The following is a 26,111-nucleotide window of genomic DNA, read 5'->3' as shown; positions in this document are numbered from 1 at the left end:
GCATCTACCACCCACTGTCAATCAACTCTTCACAATGAGGTCTAGTTGTTTACCTTATATCCACAGCAATTTAGCAAGGATACACAGATGGTCTCAGCATCAGGCCACACTAAAGACATCTCTCTCTCACCAGCTCCACCCCCCCACCTTCTAAGAGACAGGGGGCTGGTCTGATACTTCCAATCCTAAGCCTTGGCTGAGGACCCAATATGGCTCTGCCATATTCCAAAATCCAGTAGGCTAACATAATTGAAGGTTATCAATGATTCTGGAGGGAGTTTGGGGATTTTGCACTGAATGTCATGATTGGAGTTGGGCAGGGACGTTCATTCATTCATTCATCTATTCAGCAACCGTTTATTAAGTAACATTTTGTAGAACCCAAACACCCAGGGCTGGGGAAGATGCAAAATCTAGAGACGTGATTCCTGCCTTCATGGAGTTTACCATTGAGCAGGAGAATAAGATACAAACACAGATACCTCGAGTACACAACATTATATGACAAATATATTGAAGTGTTATAAAATAGGGTACCATGAAAGGTTATCACCAAATTGGGGGTGGGGCTGAAGGCTTCTGGGAGGAGCTGGTGCTGAGTTGGCTTTCGAGGGCTGGGTAGGAAGTCATCTGGAGAAGAGGGGGAGGGAGGACCGAGGCAGAGGTTGGGGGCAGGCAAGCATAGACACATGAAGCATGGGAGTGCTGGGGAGCTGACCTGTCCAGCTTAGCTGGAGAGAAGAGAAGGCTGGGGATGGGGGGCGGGGGGGGGCAGGCACTCAAGGAAATAGGTTTTCTTTCTTAAATTGATCAATTCTGTCTTAACACAGCTGACACACATAAACAGACACACCAACAAACCACAAAGTGAGCTTCCTGAAAAGCAAAACAACACAAAGGAGTGTTTACAACTGATAGTAGGGAACTGCCCGCTTTTGTCATTTGCAGTTTGTTTTTAAAAAAAAAAGGAAATGCTGCTTGCTTTAAATTTTATAAGCCTGGGCAGCAACAACGTCACCCATTGTATTCAGCCAGAGTTTTGTTGCCATTTCAATATTGTCTTCTTTTACATAGTTGTAGTCACGTGTGAATGTTTTCTTCTCCTCAGCTTTGCTCGCTTCCCTTTGTATCACTTCATTCCAGTCTTCCCATACGTCTCTGAATTTTTCATATGTTATGTGCCTTTCCCAGCATCCCAATGGGCCCCTCTTTTTTGGGACCTGTCCTTCTATTTTCTTTGGTGTAGAGAACACTCAGTGAGGAAACTCTCACTCTCACTACCAAGGCAGGTAAACATCGGCTTAATTTAATTTAGAGAATTAGACAGTTGCCTGGGGCAGGTAGGTGGTATCGTGCTTAGAGTGCCGGACTTGGAATCTGGAAGACCTGGGTTCAAAGCCAGCCTCAGATATTTACCAGTTATGTGACCCTGGGCAAATCACATGACCTCTCAGCCTCTGTTTCCCCATCTATAAAATGAGGGTAATAATAGCATCTACCTCACAAGGTTATTGTGAAGATCAAATGAGTTAACATATTTATATAAAGCCCTTTGCAAACTTTAAAGCAGTATATAATGCTGTTATTTCATTTTTTAAAAATTAGTGACTAGGGTCAATATCCAGTACATGTTAGATGCAGGACTCCAACCCAGCTCTTCCTGATCACAAGGTTTAGTGATAGGCTACCATTTATTTTTGCCTTAAGAACAATATCCCATTACATCAACATATCTCAATTTATTCAGTCATTACCGAGTTGTTGAGCATATAGTTTATCATCTTTTTGCTATTCAAAATAATACTGCTATAAATATTTTTGTAAAGATCAGTTTTTTTCTTCCTGTTTTAACCAGCTTGTGGGAGGGGTGTGTGTGTGTGATTATGGGTACATATAATTGAGAATGATTACAAGGGATATTTATCATATGAGATTGTTTATAATTGAGCTTATTGGGGTGATTTGGGGAGTATATGATTGGGGGTGATTTGGATGTATTTATAATTGGATGATGATGGAGGTATATGTAGTGAAGGGGTGATTGAAAGGAAGGAAAGTGTGTGTGTGTGTGTGTGTGTGTTGTAGGGGAGTAATTGTGTCCTATCTGCAAGTGTGGGGAAGGGGGAGTGAATAGATGACTTAGAGAAGGTAGAGGTTATTTTCTAAGGATGAAAGTGTATGGCAGGGGTGGAGGACCTATGGCCTCGAGGCCACATGTGGCTCTCTAGGCCCTCAAGTGTGGCCCTTTGACTGAATCCAAACTTCACAGAAGTGAAGAGGTTCAGAATGATAAAGTTACATGACTAAAGTCACATGTCCTATTGATTGACTAGTAAATGGATTTAACCACCGGATTTAATTTCCCACTATACTATATATGGATCAGCAGCAAGGTCTGGCCAAGAGAGGACTTCAGACTTTGATCAATCTGCTTAATTTCCTTAAGTCTTTGGGGAATGGTGAGTTCTGTTCTTCCAGAAGAACTACTTCTTATTTTGACATACCCCAGGCTACTGAGTTGTGAGCAGAAATGAAGGTGCTAAGGGTCAGTGGCATATTGGAAATCATGCTGAATGTGGAATTATTAGAAGATGAAGGTTCAAATACCAGTTCTGTTGCTACGTGACCTTGGACAAGTCACTTCTTTCCTCAGTATTTTCATCCATAAGATGGGGACAATGTGACCTCTGCTACCTTCCCATTGGGTTATTGTGAGGATCATATGAAATAATGTCAGTGAAAATCATAAGATCATAGATTTAGAGCCAGAAGGGAACTTACAGGTCATCTAGTCCACATTTCTCATTTTACAGATAAAGAAGTAGGTAAAGTATTTTGTAAATCATAGCAACAACAATAATGATTTACATTTATATAATATTTATTTTACAAAGTGGTATATAAATGTGAGAGTATAGTATAATGAAAACAGCACCATATTTGTAATTTGAAGACATGAGTTGAAATCCCAGTTAAACTATTTACTAGTTGTTTGTCCTTGGACCCCCTCTGGGCCTCAGTTTCCTCTTGTATAAAATGGGAGGTTTTGTTTAGGCTCCTTCCTATTCTAATTCATGTAATCCTAAATTATTATTATAATTGGCCCCATGCCTGGAATTTCCCTAAATTCCAGAAGTGAGCCATATAATTCCCAATCGAGTGGAATCCCTAGAGAGGACACAAGGATGGGGATGGGGGAGACTGCCCCCAGGGGAGAGGAGAAGATATCCTTCACAGATAACCGCCTCTTCCCCTGTCCAGGAAAGAACTATGGGGCATCAGCATCTCAGTCGGAGGAGGTCTTTGGACCAACTTGGGGATACATCTGCTCATTGCCCTGGGTGCCGCCCTCTTGGGCTCCTGGCCCAGGACTTCTGTGTTTCCACGATTAACTCCCTTCTGACCCAGACTAAATATCCCAGAATAAGTGGTGGCAAAGAAAGCGCCTCCTTGTCCCATCCCCCCAACTCAAATCCTTTCTCTGTCTCACCAATCTTTTTCTCCCTTTCTCTGGGCTTAAAGTTCTGTAACCTGCTTCCCTCCCCCCTCCGCCTCCACCTCCACATTTCTGCCCAGACTGATCTGATAACATCTGTTGGAGTCCTAGCCTCTTCCTTCCATCCTCCCACACTACCCCATTTCCTACTCCTGTAACTTGCTCTCATTGCTATAACACTTTTTAATTTATTATTAATTATTATTAATAGAATTGTCAACGTTTCTATAGGGCATCCAGTCTAGAAAAAAAAAGTTCCCCTCACAAGTCCATGAGGTATTTAGGGCAATGTTTATCCCATTTCATGAATGAGGAAACAGAGGTTCAGACTAGTAAAGTTACTCGACTGAAGTCACATGACCCTGATCAGCTGGTAAGTGGATTTAACCTCTGGATTTAATTTCCCACTATACTATATATGGAGCAACATCAGAGTCTGGCCCAAAGGAGACTTCAGAATTTGATCAATCTGCTTAACTTCCTTAAGGACTTAGGTATCCTTCTATATCACATCTCCTCTAGTCCACTTTGGGTGAGTATTTCAGGTCTGGTCAGTTTCCATCTTTGCCCCTAAGGCACTCCTCCAAGATGGAACCTTAGAATACAGAATTTCAGAGCAGAAAGAGACCTTAGAACGTGAGAAGTGAATAAAAGATAGTTGGAATATTAGCCCATATAATTTTCATAGAATCATATCATTTACAGCTTGAAGGGGTCCTATACATAGGCTAGAAGAGGAAAGACCTTTAGGCTATAGGGAAGGGAAGGAACTCAGAAGCCATTTCTCTCCAACCAACTTATTTTTACAAATTAGAAAAACCCAGGGTGGTTAAGTCCAAGGTCACAAAGGCAGTAAACATCAAAGGCTGGATTTGAACCTGGCTCCTTTAATTACAGTCAGCAGTCTATATTTTACCTTTCCTGATATCCCAAGGGTGAAATCTCTCTCCGTCTCCCTCTCCCTCTCTCTCTCTCTCCATCCATTCACCTATCTACACATGTATACATATATACATATATGTATATATACACATGTATACACATACAGATGTGTATATACACATATATAATCTATATATCCCATGAAATTCTCCTTAAGTTGTGACAAAGTCAGGACTAGAACCTAGATCTCCTGATTCCTAGCCCAAAACCCTTGTAGCATTCCACACTGCTAAACTCAACCACTCCCTGTTACCCTTTCTCCCACCGATCAGAACTTAGCAAACTTGTGGGGGCGGGGTGTCTTCTGGACCCTTACCCCTTTTCCATATTTCCCCCTGGGAAGCCGGACTGGGCAGCCTCTGGGTGGGAAGTTTTGAAGACAAGTCAGGGGTTGACCTAACTGGGGAGGATGAACCCATAGCAGGCAGAGGACCTGGGGTTGCAATCACCTCTGTCTGCCTCCCCCCTCTCCAACACCCGGCAATAGCACAATCGAAGCTTGCCTTCACGCACAGCACAAGGGGCAGCCATTTGGTGTCTAAATAGATTTCTCTCCTGAGCAGGTAAAGAGGCTTAATTAAAATTAGGACCCTTCTTCTCAAAATAGCAATATTTATGGAGACGGCCCAGGGTAGCTTTGTTCTACAGAAGGGCTTAATAGAAGCTTAATGGATTGACCTAACATTCGATTTCATGACTCACATTCAGGGAGCTCGGCGGCAGCAGGCGGGGACCGCGCGGCTTTCAGAGCGCACATTCCCTTAAGCGTTTGCAATTTATCAACAGCTTCTCGCCAACAAAAGGCGTCTTGAATAGCAGGCCCACTTGAGGGTACACACATCATCCCAGAGGCTGGAGATGTGTGAGGGGGGCCATTGTGCCCGACAGCCTTTGCAACTGTTTCCCTGTCTCCCAATGGAGTGAGTCAATGTTATTTGGACAACATTCTTTATTCCTCGGAGGAATGAAAGGATTATTCAAATATTCAATTAAACAGTAAAAAAAAAAAAAAAAAAAGGTTTTTTTTTTCTTTTCCCCTGAGAACCTCAGGCGAGTTCATCCAGCAGAACTGCCTATTGTCAGCAGCTGCTCGAAGGGGGGGCCTGGGTTTGACATCTATCAATATAACTTCTTTCTCTGCTGCTGACACTCACTGTCACCCTATATAGATAAACAGCAGTCCCCCAAAAGCAGGAGGGGATTGTGACAGATGCTCAGCTCCCCCCACCCTCCTGGGCATGGGAGGGGTGAAGGGAAAAAGAGGTAGAAGAGATGAATTGGAGAGGGGGTGATTCTGATCTTTTGACCCCTTTAAGCCTAAAAAGCAGGGGCTTCCCCTACCCAGGTTATGGGCTGGTCATGAAGATGGCATTTCTAGGAAAATGGATCAAGTGGGAAGAGGGTTGAATTCAACAGCCAGGATGCCCCAGTGAAGCATCTCATCTTATTTCTAATAGGTATGGCCATAGACAAGTCACTTTCCTGCTCTATGCCTCGGTTTCCTCATTCGTAAATGTGAGGTTTGGACTTAATGGTCTCTAAGGTCCCTTCCAGCTCTAAATCTATGATCCTACTGTCAAGTTAATTTACATCTCGGGGTCTCAGTTTCTCCCACTATAAAATGAGGATAATGCACTCCGTAGGGTTGTGAGGAAGGCATTATGGAAGTGGGGGTTATTATTAATATGACCCTGCCAGGCAAAGGTGTGGATGGTGCCCACCTTTTGCCTCCATTGGCAGACCATTTGATCTGTTGGTCTGTGGACCAATAGCATGGTATTAGGATGCCATTTAGCCTCAAGTAAAGAAGACTTGGGAGTGGGGTGGGGATGTGCTCTATGTTTTCAAGTATTCCAAGGGCTGACCTTTGGAAGAGGGGGCAGGTTTGTTCTCTTGACCCCAAGAGAGGGCAGAACTAAGACCACGGCTTAGAAGTTCTACAAGTCAGAGGTTTGTGCTGAGGTTACACGAATGACCCTTGGTAGGGATGTTGAGGAGGGAGTTCTTGTTTCAGGTAAGGACTGGGCTAGACAGCCTGGGGATCCTCTGTAGCACAAATATTCTAGCTCAGGTATTCTCTGTTCTAACACTGTGTTCCAAGGTCCCTTCCATCTCTGGTGTTCTATATTCTATTTTCTAATGTTCTTTGGTCTGAGATCCCTTCCAGCTCAGATGTTTTTTTTCCTCTCTCACAGTCTATGTTCTTTTTATTATTACTATGTTAACTTCCATTGACAAGTATACATATTATATAAACAAGAACAAAAAAATAAGAAAAACAAAAGCAAATAGACTATAACAAAACGAGTGATTCTAAATGATTGTACATGTAACTATAAGCTTGTTATTTACAGATTTTTTTTAAAGCCAAAATAATTTTAACGAGGTAGTAACAAAATTGCTGTTGTTTCTGTGACCTTTCTGATTCCTCTATATTTAGCTGGCTTTTGTTGCTGTTATTGTTGTCTTTATTTACATGGAAGTCATTCTGTGTTCTTCCAGCTTTAACATTACATTTTCTAATACCCTGTCCAGCTGTAATATTCTATAATTTTATATTCTAAGGTCACTTCCAGTTTCCATATTCTATGTTCTCAGGTCCCTTCTAGCTCTAACATTGTGTCCTAAGATTACTTCAAGCTCTGATGGTGAAAGATTCTGACTTGATGCTCTACTTGAGGGATTTGGGGGGGGGGGTGGAGTTGAGGTAGCCATAGAAGCTCTTGCCCTGCCTCGTTCAAGCCTGTGACCGTCAATGAAGGAGCCCCACGTGGGAAGGCTTGACCTGTCTCATTCCCCCTGCCCCCTGCCTGGCCTGGTGTTGTTACCTGTCTCACTTAGATGGTGGTCCTAAGTAGTCCCCACTTGTGCCCTCACCTGACTGGGCAGATAGGCGGGCTTGGAGGCAGAATAGGGATGGATTTGCTCATAGGCCCTGATGACCCTAGGGGAATGGACACTCAGGGCTGTATGCTCCACTAGCCGGTATCACCTTGTATCCTTCTGTGGACGATATTGGTGGGGGGAGGGAGAAGGTACGAGAGTCCTACCTCATCATAGCATAGTAGAAGGAGCATTGATTCTGAAATCATAGGACCTGAGTTCCAATTCTGCTCCTGATATTTACCACCTGTATACACCTGGGCCAATCATGTTACCTCCTTGTGCCTCAGTTTCCCCTCCTCCCCTTTTTTCTTTCTTTCTTTTTTTTTTTTTACAAAATGAGGGACTTGCAGAATTGGACTAATACTCTTCAAGCTCAGATATATGATACAATGGTCCCTCTTGGGCTGTCTGCTGGAGCTTGTGAAGGAGAGAAAAGATTCCTTCTCCTGACCCCAGAAGTTGGTCTTCCCCCACTAGAGAGTGTGAGTGATGAGCATATTTGCACAGGACAGCTGGAAGAGACCTCAGAGCTCGTCTGACAGTGCACAGCATCCCCTCATTTCAAGTACGAGGAATCTAGTCCCAGAGAGGGGAACTTTGTCTAAGTTCTTCTCTCTCTCTCTTTTTTTTTTTTTTTGGCTAGGCAATGGGCTTAAGTGACTTGCCCAGGGTCACACAGCTAGTGTTACATGTCTCAGGCCAGTGTTGAACTCAGGTCCTCTTGAATCCAGGGCCGGTGCTCTATCCACTGTGCCGCCTAGCTGCCCCTTGGCTAAACTCTTAGGGCTAGGAAGTGCTAGAGTCTGAATCAAAGTTCATGACTCCTTCTACAGCACCAAACGACCTCCTCCTGATCCTCCTTCCATCTGCCAGGGCTTTGTGGCTCCTATTTGCTCCCCACTTTCTTCAGGGAACAGTAAATTTCCTCAAGATCCTCTCGGTTAGGCTAATGTTGCTATGAGCCCTGGGGGAATGCCCCTTTGGGGAAGCACCCCTCTAATAGATCTGCTACCTCTGGGCCCCTCTAAGGGCCAACAGCCTTCTCTGACTGTGTGACCTTGGAAGAAAACAAACATTTATTTTGGCAATTGGGGTTAAGTGACTTGGCCCAGGGTCACACAGCTAGTAAGTGTCAGGTGTATGGTTTGAGGTCGGATTTGAATTCAGGTCCTCCTGACTTCAGGGCCAGTGCTCTATCCACTGCGCCACCTAGCTGCCCCTAACAAACATTTATTAAGCAACTATTATGTGCCAGGCATGTGGCTTGGTGCTGTACAAATATCATCTCATTCAATCCTTATGGCAACCCTGGGAGGTAAGTGCTGGTATCCCCATTTTACAGGTGAGGAAACTGAGGCAGACAGAGGTTAAGTAACGTGCTGGGTCACATGGCTAGTGAATATCTGAGACCGGATTTGAACTCAAGTCTTCTTGACTTCATGCCCTGTGCTCTCTCCACTGTAGTACCTAGCTTCCTTCAGACAGTCTTTCCCACTCTTTGGACCTCAAACAGGCACTTGGGACTTGGGGAAGATAAGGCTGAAGTTAAAGGGCCTGGGTTCGAATATGACCTCTGCTGCCACTTATAAGTCCACTTCCTCATTTTACATAGGAAATATCAAAGGCCTGGGGAAGGTAGCTTGCTTAAGGTCACACAATGAGGCAGCAGAGTAGAAAAAAAACTGGGCTTTAAGCTAGGAGCATGAGATTTGAATCCAGGCTCTGGCGTTCACCGGTTATATGACCTTTTGTCAAAGAGAGAGCAAGCACACCTTACAGAGCTGTGAGCAAAGTCCTTTGAAAACTTTTAAATATTACAGAAATGTGTGTAGTTATAAGGGCATCTTTCAATGAAGAGTTTGAAGGGACTTTGCAGATCATTTAACTCAACCTTTTTATTTTACAGATGAGGAAGCTGAGGCCCAGGGAGGGTTAGGAACTTGCCCAAATCTGTATAGGTTATAAATAGCAGAGTCAAGAACATCATTAAACAATATCTTTGTAATACCTAGTTATTCATATAATTATATGATATTTAAATATGATCAATTGCTCTAATAATTTTATACCATAAAATTACATATACACCAATACTTCAAAGCTTGATGATTTTATCAGTGTGGGCATGCCCTCCACCACCTCAGATTGCGACCCATCTCTAATTTGGCAGATATTCCAAGAGTTTCTGCGGTTGTGAAATTTATTTTGCTGGTGGCTAACTTTGTAATGACCCTCTTCATTCTTAGCTAGGCTGGTCATCCCACAGCAGACATACAGCCTGTATGACATACTGATTCCCCATTGGGATCCTTCTAGCTTTGTAGAACCTGCCAACCAATCAATTAATCTAGAATCAGTTAAGCACTTCCCAAGTGCCAGACCCTGGGCCTCCCAGGGTTGCAGTGAGGATCAAATAAGATAATATTTGTAAAGCACTGAGCCACATGCCTGGCGCATGATAGTTGCTTAATAAATGTTTGTTTTCTTCTTTTCTTCCAAGGTCACACAGTCAGAGAAGGTTGTTGGCCCTTAGAAGGTCCCAGAGTTGGCAGATCTGTTAGAGTTGGGGTGCCTCCCCAGAGGGGCATTCCCCCAGGGCTCATAGCAACATCACCCTGACGGATCTTGAAGAAATTTACTGTTTGATGAAGCAAGCAGGAGTGATAAAGTCCTGGGAGATGAAAGGGGGGGAGGCAAATTAAACAGTTATTGCCCACAAAGAGCTTACATTCCATCATAGAAGACAAAATGTGTGTGTGTGTGTGTGTGTGTGTGTGTAAAAACAAACAAAAATTCAAGGTAATAGGGCAGAGATACCCCTGGGGGGGTATCGTGAAAGGTCTTCCTGTAGGAAGTGGGGTTTGAGCTTAGCTTTGGAGGAAACGAGGGATGCTAAGAATCAGAGCTGAAGAAGAAATGCATTCTAGGCATGGAGATGGAAATGGAGCACTGTGCATGAAGAGCAGTAAGGCAAGGTGGGCTGGATTGTAGATGAAGGGGATACAGTCATGTGTACTAAGTTTGGAAAGGTAGGTTGAGGCCTAAACAAATGAGTTTATATTTGATCCTGGAGGTAACAGGGAATAATTGGAGTTTAATGAGCAGAGGAGTGACCTGTGTTTTAGGGAAATCACTTCAGTAGCTGTGTGTAGAGGGAATTGGAGCAAGCAGGCCAATTAGGAGACCATTGCAACAGTCTAGGTAGGGGGTGGCTGAGAGCCTGAGCCAGGGGTGTGCTGTGAGAGAACAAAGTAGAGGATGGAGGTGGGAGGTGCCCTCTCTGAGCTTCTACTCTGCTGGTAGGGCCTTCAAAAGCCCATCGCCTCCACACCACATGAGGAGGGCTATGGGGGAGGAAGTCCTGCCAGGTTTCAAAACCTCCTCCCCTGAAACCAGACTTTCATGCTAGGCCTGGAGTGGACAATGAGGACAAGGAGGAGGGGAAGAGGAGGAGGAAAAAAGAAAGAGGAGAGGAGAAGGAAGAAGAAGAGGAGGAAAATGGGGAAGAGGAAGAGGCAGAGGAGAAGGAGGAAGGAAAGGAGGAGCAGAAAAGGAAGAGAAGAGGAAGAAGAAGAGAAGAGAAGAATGAGGAGGAGGAAGAAGAAAAGAGAATGAGGAAGAGGAAGAAAAGGAAGAGGAGTGGAGGAAAATGGGGAGGAGAAAAGGAGGAGAAGAGGAGGAGAGCTCTGGATAACTCAGTCAGTAGAACATCACACTTCTGATCTAAAAAGGTCCGAGTTTCAAGCTCGTTTTTGGGTGGAAGTCTCTTTCCTTGAGGCAATATGTTGAAGAAGAAAGAGAATTGGATTTGGAGTTAGAGGATCTCGGTTCAGATTCTGGCTCTGCCAGTTACTAGTTGTGTGAGCCACGGCAAGTCATTTAACCTTATCTCTAAAATGAGGAGGTTGGGCTAGACAGCCTCCAAAATACCTTCCAGCTCTAGGGCTATGATAAATAATATAATAGTATTAATAACTATTTATGTAGCACCTGCCATGTGCCAGATACTGTGCTAAAGTGCTTTACAAATATTATCTTATTTGCTCCTCACGACAACCCTGGGAGGTAGGTGCTATTATTATTCCCATTTTACAGATGAAGAAACTGAGGCAGACATAAAGTGACTTGCCCAGGGTCACACCTAGTAGTGTCTGAGACTGGATTTGAATTTAAGCCTTCCTGACTTTAGGGCAGAAGCTCTATCTACTTAGTTGCCCAAGCTATGATTATACATACATACATACATACATACATACATACATACATATGTATACACACATATATGCACACACATATGTATGTATGTACATGTGTGTGTGTGTGTGTGTATATGTTTGAACTAGTGATTTCATTAGTATAGGAGTTCCCTACATTAAAGGGGTAAGGAAATGCTTTCTACCAATGCAGACGTGTAACTGTTTCACAAATAATAGTCTTATAGAGTTAACTGGGGACATTCAAGGGTTAAATGACTTGCCAGTCACACAGCAATTATGTGACCTTCAACACATACCACATCCCTTACTCTGAGGTCAGTTATCTATCCAACTAACCAAGCTGAGTAAAATCTCCATTTTACTACCTTACTACAGAGAGAATTGTGGTTCAGACAGAGTGATTTGCATAGCAAGTGAGCTGACACTTGGACCCACGTGTTCTGACCCTAAGTTGAGTCCATAGTGCCAGGTTACCTGGGGAGGAGGGTGACATTCGGCTTCTGGAAATACAGAAGAAGCCCTAGAAATTCCCCTTGAGCTGCTTAGGAGTTTTATTTTGGTGGAGAAGGTAAATTGAGCTTCACTAAACCCACTTAATATGCAGAATATTAGGGTGGACCTGGAGACAGCTGGAAGCAATAGGTCCTGTGTCTGGGGTGGGTGTCTTGTGGGAAGGATCATTGGACTTACAGTCAAAAGATCTGGGTTCAAGTCCTGACTCTCCATTTACTAGCTGTGTGACTATGGGCAAATCCTTTCCTATCTTTGAGCTTGGGTTGCTAAAGAGGGAGATGTCTTTGCCCTACTACCTCATGGGGCCATGTGTGTGAAGCTCTTGGAAAATATAAAAGTACTACTACTACTACTGCTAACTTGCTAAATTATACATATACATTCCTCCACCAATGTCCACCCTCAATGCCTCACGGTGGCTCAGAGGTGACTGGATTTTCAAAGGGTTCTCTGCCAGCAGAAGATGAGCTTGGGCAGGTTATAGCAGGCCAGGCTGGCTTCCAGTCTCCACTGGCAATGGGCTGGGTGCCTGCTGTCTGAGCATCAGCCTTGATGAGGGCAGAGAGCTCGACGGGTGAGGGGCTATCTTAGTCAGTGGAGCTCATGACGCTGTCTTCCTACAGCCCTGCAGGAGGGAGCCCACGGATCGAGGAGATGCACAGGATCGTCACTCTAGGGCTGGCAGGCACCTATACAAGTGGCTACAAGGCAGCCACTGCCTCTGAGTGAAGGAATAAACCGAGGCTCAGTGATGTTAAGTGACTGACCCAAGGTCAAGCAGGTAGTAAGTAGCAGACCACGATGTAAGCTCAGGCCCTATGACACCAGTTCAAGCTCCAGGTTCACGGCTGCCTCCTTCAGCTCCTCATTTTACCAGCGGGGACACTTCAGCATGGAGGGGAATTGACTTGCCCAAGGTCATGCAGCGAGTAGAAGAACTTAGGTCTTCAGGCGTATTCTGGCACTCTTTCCACAATATCACACCTCCTGTGAACTGAATTATGCGTATCAATACAGAACTGAATCACACACTGGATTATATATATTAATAATGTCCACTCCCATTTATGGAGAGGTCTAAAGTCCGCAAATCCCATTCCTTACGTTTGGCTTTTTGTTGTTGTTGTTGTTCAGACTTTTTCAGTTGCGTCTGGCTTTTCATGACCCCACTTGGGTTTTGTTTTTTTTTTTTGGCCGAGACACTGGAGTGGTTTGCCATTTTCTTCTTTGGCTCATTTTACAGGCGAGGAAACTGAGGCAAACAGGGTGAAGTGACTTGCCCAGGGTCACACAGCCAGTGCGTGTTGAGGCCAGATTTCAACTCCAGGCCCAGCACTCGATCCACTGAGCCTCCTGGTTGTCCTTATGCTTAGTCTAGGTTACATAGTGTCAGAACAGGGATTCAGACCTAGATCCCCTGACTCATGTCCCATCATTTTACAGATAAAAAAACTGAAGACTCAAGAGATTACGTGCCCAGTCCTATCTTTATTTTTAAAATTTTATTACTAAATCTTAGATGAGATTAATAATCATTTAATTTTATAGTTTAATTTTAACTTAATAACATATACTCACCAGCAATTTCTTAGGGTGGGAGGGGTCCCCAGTACCCTGAGCTGCTGGTTAATGCTGTGAGAGCCTCCTTTCTTGCTTGGGGGGTGTTGGGCCCTAGGGCTAAACTAGAGTGTGTGTGTGTGTGTGTGTGTATGTGTGTGTGTGTGTGTGTGCATGCGCACTCATGGGGACGGGGGCGATACAGGGATCAGGATCTGGGGGCACCTTAGCCTCGGATTGCTCCGGATCACATTTCCCTGAAAGCTGTTGTGGACGCCAAGGGCCTTAGGCAGGCGTTGTGGGCGGGCAGGGGGATCAGGGTTTCCATGATCGTTGAGCTCTCTGGGCCTCTTCAGCGCACCTGAGTGTTAGGGGGATTAGAATTGGAGCTTTTCCTGAGGGGCAGAGACCAGGCCGATTCCATCTGAGAGGTTCAGGCTCCCCACACTCTCCCTTCCTCTCCTCCCCCACCCCTCAAGTTCACCAGGAGGGACGTAAACATAAAGCAGAGATGAAAACACACCTGATCATGGGCTCTAGAGTTGGAAAGAGCTTTAGAACATAGAATGTTAGTGCTGGAAGGAATCTTAGAACACAGAATGGTCATCTAGTTCAATTTCTTCCTTTTTTTTTTTCCAGATAAGGAGACTAAAAAGCCCAGAGCAGGCAAATGACTTGCCAAAACACACATGTAGTAAGCGCGTGGCTGTAATTTAAGGTCAGTTCCTCTGACTATGCATTCATTGCTCATTCCAGGTCATCATTCTACCTGGTAGTGCAATGGGTAGAGACCAGGGATTCAAATTCGGCCTCAGACACTTACTAGCTGTGTGACCCTGGGCAAGTCACTTAACTTCGGTTTGCCTCAGTTTCCTCAACTATAAATTGGGTAACAATAGCACCTGCCTTGCAGGGTTGTTGATAGGATCAAATGAGATATTTGTAAAAAGAGCTTATCACACAGTGCCTGGCACATAGCAGGCCCTATATAAATTCTTATTCCCTTCCTTTTCCACTTTCTACTTGTTCTACAATTCATTTCCTCCAGAAGACATTTTTCAGTGTCTACTATGTGCAAGGGCCCTATATTTGGTTCTGGGAATATAAAGATAAGAAATTATATGATCTTTGCCCTCAGGGAGCTTACAGTCTATTAAGAAGGATGTACCATGTGCACAAATAAGTATGATGCAAGGTAAAACATGATAAATGAATGAAAAAGCATTTATTCCTCTCTTCCTATGTGCAAAGCACTGTGATGACACCTTGAGGAGGTTTCAGCTACAAGTCAGATGGAAAGGCCCCACACTCCTTAGGGTGCAGCAGCAAAGCCGATGGTGACACATCCTCTTAAATGTCGTTTTCATTGATAAAATCATATCTGCTTATGATTTCTGCTGATGGTGCCAAGGTCTTTGGTGGTGAAGACTTTTTTTTTTCTGGGTCCTCAGTAGCCAGGCAGGCAAGGCTGCCTAGACCTGCAAAGGCAGCTGCCGGGGGCTGACCTGCCCTTCATTGGCACTTGGTCAGTGGTTGGGTGGGGAGGGGATGGTGGGACTTTTCTCCATAGGGATGGTTCCCCTCAATGATGGCTGTGGGGGCCAGGCTGGAAACAGGACTGGTAAGCTAAGCTTTTCCCAGGGCTCTTGGGTTCAAGGTCCTGGGCTGTCTCCAAAATGGGATGAGAGTAAAGGAGCAATCCATACCGAGTGCTCTAGCAAAATCTGAGGTGAGAGAGAGAGATCCTTTCAGCTGTGTGGGGTGGGGGTTGGTGGTGGTGGAAGAGAGGTGGATCAGAATGGCTTCCTAAAGGAGGTAAAACCTTTGCTGAGCCTATCAGGAAAAAAGTTTTCAACAGGTGGAGCTGGGATCTTTTGCTCAGAGAATGAAAGACTTAGGGCGACCAGAATCACTGTCTTCAAGAAATCAAAGGGTTGTTTATGGACTTGAGACTAGAAGAAAGAGCATTGAATTTATGTAACTGGGAGGTAGAACTTAGCTTATCTTAAAAAAAAAAAAACAAACTTCCTAAGCTGGGCGCTTTCCAAAAGTGAAATGGGCCACCTCAGGCTATGGTTAATAAGCTTCATCATTGGAGCTCCTTAATTGAAAGCTGAATGACTGCTGGTCAGAGATAGTCATAGTTCATGTTTCTCTAGCCTTTTTAAAGATTTCCAAAGTATATTTTCCCACCACGACCCTGTGAGGGATGGAGGGCAAGTCCTGTGTCATCCCCAGATCCCCGGAAGAGGAAGCCAAGTAACTGAAGGAGGAAGTGACCAGTCCAAGCTGACAGGGTCTGGACCCAAACCCAGGCCTTTAGATTCTGAATCCCATTCCCTTTCACCTATGGCACATTTATACTAGGAGGTCCTGGGCATCCTTTCCATGGGAGTTTGTACAGGAATGTATATGTCTCCAATTGTGAACTCCCAGACCTCAGGGGCTGAAGTATCTTGTCTGTACAATCCTTAGAGCAAGCAGGTGCTTTATCAGAACTTTGTAATGATAGTAATGGGGGTGGGGATGGTGGCCATGGAGATGGGATGATGGTCATGGGGATGCTGGGAATGGGGATCATAGTGACTTTAAAGAGATGCTGAAGATAGTGATGATGGGGATATAGACACTAGGAATGGGGATAAAGGGATATGGGAAACAGCTGATGCCTGAGGGTGATGATGGGGACTAGTGATGCTGTTGCTGTCTCCTCCAATTCCGTGCTTCATAAAATACTACCTCCATATTCCTGGTGCACAGACTTGATTATGCAGGGCCATAGCTTTCTATTATAGCCTACAGAAGAAAGTCTGCACTCCTTAGTTGGGTATTCAAAGTACTCTATGATCTTTCCAGCTTTAGCAAATGCAACTCCATCCCATGTACTTTATTCTTGGCCAGAAGAGACTACATCGTCCCCCCATAAATACCCCATGTTCTCCTGCATTTGTGTCTTTATTCACTCTATCCTCCATGCCTGACATTCCATCTCTCTCCGTCTATAGCTATTGAAATCCTACTGATCCCCAAAGATCCAGCTTAAACATCACCTTCTCCATGAAACTTTCCCATATCTGACCAGTTAGAAGTCATCTTTCACTATGGCAGCTAAATGATGAAGTGGACAGGGTGCTTGGTCTCGAATGGAGAAGACTTGAGTTCAAAATCAGCCACAGACACTTACTATTTGTGTGACTCTGGGCAAGTCACTGAACCTCTGTTTGCCTCAGTTTCCTCATCTGTGAAATGGGGATAATAATAGTACCTATCTCCCAGGGTTGTTGTGAGGATCAAATGTGATAATAATTGTCAAGGGCTTAGCACATAGTAAGTGCTACACAAATGTTAACTAAAATCATAATTATCTTTCCCTCCTCTGATCTTGCAAAAGATTTTGTCTATATCTTTCTGTTAGACATGGAAGGAACTTAGACATCACTTGGTTCATTTTAATCATTTTGCAGGGAAAGGGACAAAACCCATGATTTCAATCATATAAGTCGCTTTGTGGTGAAGAAAGTACTTCTACTCAGAATCTTAGAGAATTGCCCGGGCACTAACTTGGCCAGGGTGACATAGTCTGTGTGTGTGTGTGTGTGTGTGTGTGTGCGCGTGCGCGCGCAAGGGACCTTGAACCCAGATTTTCCTGATTTGGGGGATGGTTGTCCATTGTACCACATTTAAAGAGGAGGCACAGAAAAGGAAAGATAAGTGATTTATCCAAGGCCAAGTAGCAGGGCAAGGATTTGAACCCAGGCCCTCTGGCTCCAAATTTATTGTTTTTTTTCCCCCATTATCCTATGCTGATGAATAATGGGGATGGAGAAGAGAAGGATGATGCCTGGGCTAAGCTGACAGTCAGTGCCAGTGGTGATGATGGGCATGGGGGCAAGGGTGGCCAGGCAGTAAGGATGAGTCCGGAGATGAGCTGAAAGAGACAGGAATAGTGGTGATGCTGATGATATGCCTTTCTCTACAGATGTGAAGTTCCTAGAGAATCACGGCCTGGCCAAGGATGCACAGGAGAAGGCCAACGCGGCCCTGCTGGAGTACACCATGTGCCATTACCCGCACTGTGGCGACAAGTTCCGGCAGCTGCTCCTGCGCCTGGCTGAGGTGCGCTCTCTCAGCATGCAGGCTGAGGAGTACCTCTACCACAAGCACTTGGGTGGGGAGGTCCCCTGCAACAACCTGCTCATTGAGATGCTGCATGCCAAGCGGACTTGAGCCTCTGGCCTGGCCCTGCCCAGTCCCTGGGACTCCGAGGAGCTGGGATCTAGGCCACAGGGCAGGGGAGGGGTGGCCTTGGCCATATCTGGAGATGATTTATTTTATTATCACAAGCCTGGTGGGTCTTATTTCTCAGAACTGCTCCACCCTTACCCTCCCAGGGACATGCTCCCTGGCTAGTGTTTGGGAAAGCAGGGAGGGAGGGTATGGACCTGACCCCTGGTGTGTGTGTATGTGTATGTATGCGTGTGTGAGCACATGTGCCCATGTGTGCCTCCAACTCCCAGGCCTCTGTTAAGCCGGAGTATTTCCTGACCTGGCTGATGTCCTGGGAGATCAAATCTTGGCTTTGCTACTTGCTACCTGTGTGATTTTGGGCAAGTCATTTCCCCTCCCCAGGCCTCATTTTCCTTTTCTGTAAAATGAAGTGGTTGGACTAGATGATCTCTAAGACCCCTTCCAGCTCTAAACTCTAGGATTCTATGGTAATTACTTAGGAGAGGTCAGTGTGATAGAAAGAGCTCTGACCTTGAAGTCTGGAGACCTGAGGTCTAGTCCTGGCCCTAATGGTAACTCACTGTGTGGCCTTGGGCAAGTCAATTTCCCTCTCTGTGCCTCAGTTTCCACCTCTGTAAAATGAAGAGATGTTGGGTGAGATGATCAATAAGGTCCTTTCTAGCCCTATCATTTTCTTCTTCTATAGAGCTACTTAGCCAATGGCTGGGTGGCTAAGCTGACTGACTGCCAACCACTAGACCCGAGCTCTCAGGGGAGAGGTGGTGCATTCTCTCTACTCCATCCTGATCTTTGTGCTGAGAGGCTGAAGCACGGGACTGGGTCAGAGGGGACGGCGTGTAACTTCGCAGGGGGCCTTTTTTCTTAGTCTCACCTTCCCCATGGGACAGACATGGACTCTATGATACATACCCCTAGATGCAGGGAGAAGATGGGAGAGAGGAAAAGACGAGGCAGAGCATCTCCCCACTGAAAGGACAGGGAGGAAGCCCACAGCAGCAGCTCATCGTGCATTTCTCCAATTTCCTCATGAACCCTTAAAAGAGCATAGAATGAGTAGAAGTAGGGTGGGGATCAGCCCCTATTGCATAGATCTTGTTATTTTAGCAATAAAAGAGTGAGTCACATTGGGCAGAGGCTAATGGTGGACAGAGGGAACCTGGAGACGGGCTGGCACAGGAAGCCCCCATCTTCCTTAGAGAAAAGAATTGGATACGATTCACATTCCATCCTCTCATTTGGCAAATCCAGGCTGGTATTATCTGCAAGGCTACAGAAAAGGTCTGCTCTCTCCAACCATCTCTATCACTCCTTGAGAGGGAGATGGAACTCTCTGTGGGAGAGATTTGGGGACAATCCTAGGATGTGAGAAGAAGTAAGGGAAAGGGTTAAGGGCTGGCAGCCACCGCCAGCTCCCCCAGTGCTGTTACATCCCCATAACCAACATTTCATTCTTCCCTAGCCTCATTATGCAATTGGGCAATTGTCCTGAAGTTCTTTTAATTACAGGGATTTGGGGTTCTGCTATCCAGAGTAGACTCATTTCTCCCGGCCTCAGAGGACAGATCTAGGAGCAGTGGGTAGAAATTGCAGAATGACAGATTTAGGACCCACCCAAGAAATAATATCCTTACCTCCAGAGCTGTCCAAATGTCAAATGGATTCCCCACACTGGAGGACTTCACAAAGTCTGAATGACCAACATGTTGGGGACATTGTGGGGAGGACTTATGTTCGGGAATGGGTAGGGGGGAATCCTCTGACCAGATGACCTGGGGTAATTTCTAGCTGAGAGATTCCATGATTTAGAATGGTTGGGATCTCTGGCCCACCCTCATCCCTCAAGGGAACTCTATTCCTTTAGGGGTGGTTCAGACCCTAGGCGGGTTCTCAGGATGGCTTTGTGTGTATTTGTATGTGGGGATGAAGTGAAAGAAATCTTGAGCCTGTGCTCTGTTTCAGTGGAGATACACTGGTCCATTGAGGAGGGTAGAGGGCAGCCCCTTCTCTCTCTCGTGGACACCCAGGAAGAAAACTTTGCCAAGGAGCTCTGCTTGTGGCCTGCACCTGTTCACCTTTGCTGGGCTGGGGGAGGCAAAAGCTGTTTTGAGGTGAGGGGTTGGGGAATGGGGACTTTGGCACCTGCCAATCATAATGCTTTGGCATTATGGGCAAAATGGGTTCTCATTTGCCTGGTACTGGTCCATCTGCCCTTCCCGTTTTCTGTCCCAAACACAGGTCCCATCCTGAAGCCTTCCTCACCTCTTCTGTATTACACTCTCAGTGGCCCAGAGTCTTTGTAGATCTGTCCTCAGCTCCAGTTCCTTAGCACGCCTGCCCACTTTCCCCATCTGCCTAAGGGATCCCCATCACCAGGGATGGGCTGGCAGTCTAGGTGGGGTAAGGGGCAAGAGTCTCTCAGAATAAGATGGTGCATGAATAGATGAACCAGGGACCTTTCCCCCTAGAGCCTTCCTTGTTGCCATTTGCCCAAACCTGGTGAATCTTGGCTCAAGAGCATGGGTGTTTTTTCCTTCCCATCTGTCAGTCTCTGTCTGTGATTCAGTCCCCACTTTGAACTGGGCAGCCCATTGAAGAGCTGGTGACCAGCGGATGGGAGACACACAGTGTCCTCTTTCTGGAAAACGAGAAGTGCCCTTAAGTGTCTCCCCCTCCCCAATGGGAAGGTCTCTACCTTTCTGCCCTCCTCCAATAAATTTTGCAATTGGTTTCGAAGTGTTTTTACTTTTGTCTTTTGAAGCTTGAAGTACAATCTCGTCTCTCCTTGGTTGAAGCACTGAGGGAAGGCGGAGGGTGGTGGATAAGGCTGAGGGTAAAAACTCAGCAGAGACAGACATGTAGATCACCAGATCTAGATAGCATATTCCCAGTTCTCTACCAAGGGTTTTTGTGCACATGTGCGTGCGTAGGTGCATATGTGTGCACGTGTACATGTGCATGTGTGTGTATGCATGTGTGGGGGTTAGGGGAAGGGAGAATGAACCAAAAGAAATGAGAAGGAGCAGGATCAGTGGTTTTCAAAAAGCAGATAGGGACACTGAGGAAGCACCCTCTCAAAGCACTGTGGTAGTGCACACAGTGGGCGCTAGGTGGCTCAGTAGAGTGCCAGATTGAAGTCAGGAAGACTCATGTTCTTGAGTTCAAATGTGGTCTCACACACTAGCTGTGTGACCTTGGGCAAGTCACTTAACCCTGTTTGCCTCAATTTCCTCATCTGTAAAATGAGGTGGAGAAGGAAATGGCAAATAATTCTAGTACCTTTGCCAAGAAAATCTCAAATGAGGTCACGAAGAGTCAGACACGACTGAAAATGACTGAACATGAACAGTACACACACAGTACCTTAGAATCAGATGACCTAGATTTCAGTGCTCCTTGGACACTAAATGACCTCTCCTTCTCTGAGGTTCAGTTTTCTCGCCCATGAAGTGAGGGTTTAGGCTTCATGATTTCTGAGATTCTTTCCAGCTGTGACATTCTATCATCTAACATTCTATGTCTTGGATCTTTTCTAGGAGTAACATTCTGTATTTGAAATTGCCAGCTCCAAGAGTCTTATGTTTTAACATTCTATGTTCCAAGCTCCCTTCCACCTCTAACATTCTGTGTTCTAAGCTCCCTTCCAGCTCTAACATTCTATGAATCTATGAGGCAGGGGTCTTGGCCTGGCCTCTGCTTCCTAAAGTGAGGTTACTGTGTCCCAGCTGCTGGCAAGACAAAGAAGGCAGATCAGCATTGCCATGGCCGGAGAGGATAGTAATAGGAGTCACTAGAGACGTGTGTGGTCACATGCATGAGTTGAGCTCAGCCAAGGTGGGAACAGATGAGATTAGAAGGGAGAAAAGGTAGAAGGGCTTGGATTCAAGCACACACTATTTGGACTCACAGAATTAGAAGATGAGCAGGGTGGTTGGTGAGAATATCTGGGAACCTTTGACTTAATTCCCATCATTTCCACCCTGTGGGAAGGAGTCCTTCCTTGCCTACATCCAGTCCTTCTGATTCCCTGTGTTGGATGGAATAGGACTCTTCACTTACTCCCTCAATCCTTTTACATGACTTCAAACTCAGGATGAATCTAACCCAGTAGGGTTGTGTGTCATCTATCTCCATGGAGATGGAGACATTACAAGTGAAACTGGGGAGGGGAGCTTAGCAGGAGAACCATCCTCTGACCAGCCCCCCCTACCCCCAATATACACACATTCCAAATGGAGTTTTGGGGATACCTAAATATGGGGAGCCTAAACCAAGTGCCTCTTTTGACCTGATGTTAATCCCCCACTCCCAACCTTTTGGTGAAGAAGGAAGGGATAATGATAAGGGGGGGGACAGGTTCTGCCCCATCTCTGACTCTACTACTGTCTGGGGCAAAGTACTTCACGAATGTAGGATCTCATTAGTGTGTGTCCTTCTCTTTCACTGAAGCAGGTTGAAACTCTTCCTTGCCTTAGCAAATGTTATTCATCAATCAATCAATCAATCAATCAGTACCCACTCCAGGGAGTCTGTGCCCTTGAGAAGCTTATATCCTACTAGAAAATACATACAAGATATATACAAAAGAAATAGTGAGTTAGTGGGGGCCGCTGGCTTCATGAGAGGCTGGAAGGAGGTGTCAAAGTGAGCTGAGCTTTCAAGAGAACTAGGAGTTCCAAGGGTCAGAGGGTAGAATAGAGAGTATTTCAGTTAAGGGGGACAGCTCATGCAAATGTGGAGGTGAGAAATGGAATGCTACATATGGAGAAGAGCAAGTGGGTCAAGTTAGCTTGATTGTAGAGTAAGTGAGGGGGGAGATACTATGTAATCAGCATGGAAAGATAGGCAGGAACCAGATTATAAAGGACTTCAAAAGCCAGAGGAGGTTGTATTTTATCCTAAGGGTAATGGGGATCATCTGCAGTTTCTTGAGGCACAGAAGTGGCGTATTCAGATCTCTACCTTGGGAATATTGTGCAGAGGTTAGGCTGGAGGGAGACCAGGAGGAGGCTCTTGCTGTAGCATCAGTTAGAGGTGCTGAGGGCCTGGATGAAGGTGGGCAGGGTATGTGTAGAGAAAAGGCGATGGATTCTAGAGATGTTGAGGATGTGGAATCAGTAAGACCTGACGAGTACTGGTCTTGAAGGGGTGGTGGTGGTGGTGAGAGAGAGTGAAGGGTCAAGGATGATTCCCTGAGTTAGAACTTGGGCCACTGGAAGAATGGCGATGCCCCCTACAGAAATGAGGAAGTTAGGAAGAGTTGCAGTGACCAAAAATTAACCTCTCTGGTCCTCAACTGACAGACACTCAGCCTCCGGGTCTTTGCAGATCCACACAATGCTTCCCTGGAGGAGTCGTCTACAATTCAGAGTCACCTCCATGCCATGAGGAAACACTGGGATCAATAGCAGTGGAAGATAGAAAAAAATGAAAATTTGACATACTCCCAGGGTCCTGACTCACCCCTGGGGTGATGTCCAGGGCAGAGGCTTTGAGAAAGGGCAGTATCGAGGCTGGTGATCCCCACTCCCAAGGGAAAAATGGGGTTCAGGACCACTGAGACTCAGGAGTGTAGGGCAGTAGTCTCCTACATGGGGGCTGTGTACCCCAGGAAAGCATGACATGACCACAAGGAATGGGTGGCCATCAGTCAATCAGAGGATGGGAAAAGAGGCTAAATTCCAGTCTTAGAGACAGCCAGTCATGAACTTTTGACAAGCACAACTAAATTACCCCCTTTACCCATTATCACTTAACATTCTCCCGCTGTACCACTATGGCTGATGTTGCCCCCACCCCTCGCCTTCAAGGTTGTTATAATCTAGCCCTGGCCCCTGTCACTTGAAGTGATTGCATTGACAAATTTTCCTCCCAGCCCAGGAGGCCCACAGTCAGCCCTCTGGACCTTGAATTTGGCAGGCAGACCTCAAGGAACTCCATGTGCTTCAGTGGCCCTAAGTAAAAGCCCTGCCCTCCCCCAACCTCCAGTCTTGGTGGGACAGAATGAGTTGCATGGGGTAAGTGGGCATGAGTGGATTATGCTTTGCATTGCCAATCTTGGTACATTATCTTATCCCCTAAATCCAGCCCTTTTCAGAACTCTCCTATTACTGTGGAGGGAACCTTCATTTTTCCAGTCTCCAGGTCTGCAATCTCAGTGCCATCTTGGCCTCCTCCCTCTCACTCACTCCATATATCCAATCACTTGTCAAATGCTTTTTTTTTAAATCTCCACATCTCTTCCATCTGTGTTCCCTCTCTCCTCAACTAGCACTCTAGCTCAGGCCCTTATCACCTCTCATCTAAATTTTTGGAACAGCCTCCCAACTCATCTGTCTGTCTCAAGGTTCTTCTCACTCCAATCTATCTTCCATGGCTTCCAAAAGAGACTTCCCTTAAGCCCAGGTCTGACTATGTCACCCACCCCACCCCCATTCAATAAACTCTGGTGGCTGGCTGCCAATTGAATCTAGGATCAAATATTGTTTTATTTTTATCTCACACTTTAAATTTTGGTGTAAGCTTTATAATGTACCTATCAGTACAGAAGTACATGTATGTAATTTATAAATAAATATATATCGGGAAGGGCTCAAAAATGTTTTCCTGATGCATAAGTAAAAAGTTTGGAGGGCACTGGCCTAAGGGATTGAAGCTGTGTGAGGATGCTTGTGTGTTTGTGTATCTAAATGTTTCTTTGTGAATGAAAGAGCTAAAGATGGTCCAGGAGGAGGGAAGTATATGAGGTAGCTAGGTGGTATAGTGGATAGAGTGATCAATGGACTTATAGTCAAGGAGACTGGAATTCAAATCCTGTCTCAGACACTTACTAGCTGTGTAACACTGGACAGGTCACTTCCTAACCTCAACTCAGTTTCCTCATCTGTAGAATGGAGCTAATTATAGCATCGATCTCACAGAGTTGTTGGGAGGATCAAATTAAATAATAAATGTAAAGTACAAACCTTAAAGTGCCAATTTAAGTCCTAGCTATTATTCTTATGAGAAGTAAAGGAGACCACAGATGTCCAAAGGCCTTCTCAAATTGTAGTCTCTTTTCTGTACTCTGATACCTTGTTTTGGAGACTCTTTCCCCTACTGAAGTAGGCTGAATGGCAAAACCAAAGAATCTGTAGTCAGAGGACCTGAATTCTACTCTGGGTGTCTATAGGTCAGCTACTTCCCTCTGAGGCCTCAGTTTCCTCCTCTGTAAAATGATGTTGCTGGAGTAGATAATCTCCAAAGTCCTTTCCAGCTCTTAACTCATATGGTGGGGAAGCTGTGGCTCATCTAAAGTCACACAGGTCAACACTGGGGAAGATAGTAAAGGAGTTTCGTGCTTCAAGTAGGATTTGGACTTAGTGACTTCTGAGGTTTCCTCCAGCTTTAGCAATTCCTCTTCTAAGGTCTCTTTGGATTCTTATCTTCTCTCTTTTATGTCCTCAGCTCCTTTCCAGGCAGTCATCTCCAGTCGTACTGATCTATATCTTGCCGCTGGACCCAGGTGGCTCTGGAGGAGAAAGTGAGGCTGGTGACTTTACACAGCCCTGCCTCACTTAAATCCAATTCACTTGCAAGTGATGGCATCACCTTCTTAACATCATGGTCCTCTTGGAGAATGAAGGACAAACAACAAGAAGTTCCTTGCCATCTCCTGATTGTCTATGTTCCATGTTCCAACATTCTTTAATTCTAAGGTCCCTTCCACCTCTGACATTCTATGTTCTAACATTCTATTCACTGATTCATGACATCTAACCTGACTCCTTTATTTTACTCAAACAAATCTATGATTTCATCTATTCAGTGGTTCCTTCCACCAGTGTAGATTCCAATCCATCTATGCCTGCCAATTCTGTGCAATTCTTGTCTATGTCTTCCCAAAAATTTGCCATTGAGGCTCCAGGCATAGATATTCTGGAGGCTGTCCTGACTTTCTCCTACATCTTAGTGTTCCAGGAAAGCATTCTGGCAACATGTTCCCTTGTCATCTGTCATTCTTGCCATGTGACCAACCCATCATCACTTCCTATCATGGAATTTCTTGATGATATCTATTCTTACAAGCTCTTCATTGATTACATATTGCATCCTACTCTCACCTTCATACTCCTCTCTATTGTCCTCTGTAGGGTACTCATTTTTAGTTCTTCAGAGGTAATTATATTCCATGACTCAACACCATATAGTAACCCTGGTGGAATGTTAGTATTGAAAAGATGGGCCTTGGCTCTCATGAGGAAGCTTGTGGTAAG

The 26,111-nt window shown here is 45.3% G+C and overlaps 1 protein-coding gene across 1 annotated transcript in view; it reads left to right on the top strand.

Moving 5' to 3' along the window:
• The window catches only part of LOC114047120 (steroidogenic factor 1), a 42,984-nt gene extending 22,406 nt beyond the window's left edge, over positions 1 to 20,578 (top strand). The window contains exon 7 of the mRNA XM_027867861.1: positions 17,591 to 20,578. Within this exon, the coding sequence (XP_027723662.1) occupies positions 17,591 to 17,838 (248 nt within the window). The 3' untranslated portion in view covers positions 17,839 to 20,578. The remainder of the gene's footprint in view (positions 1 to 17,590) is intronic.
• The last annotated feature ends 5,533 nt before the right edge of the window (positions 20,579 to 26,111 follow it).

Source organism: Vombatus ursinus, unplaced genomic scaffold (genome assembly GCF_900497805.2).
Source record: "Vombatus ursinus unplaced genomic scaffold, bare-nosed wombat genome assembly UNPS02014786.1, whole genome shotgun sequence".
Classification (NCBI taxonomy): Eukaryota; Metazoa; Chordata; class Mammalia; order Diprotodontia; family Vombatidae; genus Vombatus; species Vombatus ursinus.
Note: the sequence above shows the minus strand (reverse complement) of the source record. Positions and strands in the feature narration are given on the sequence as shown.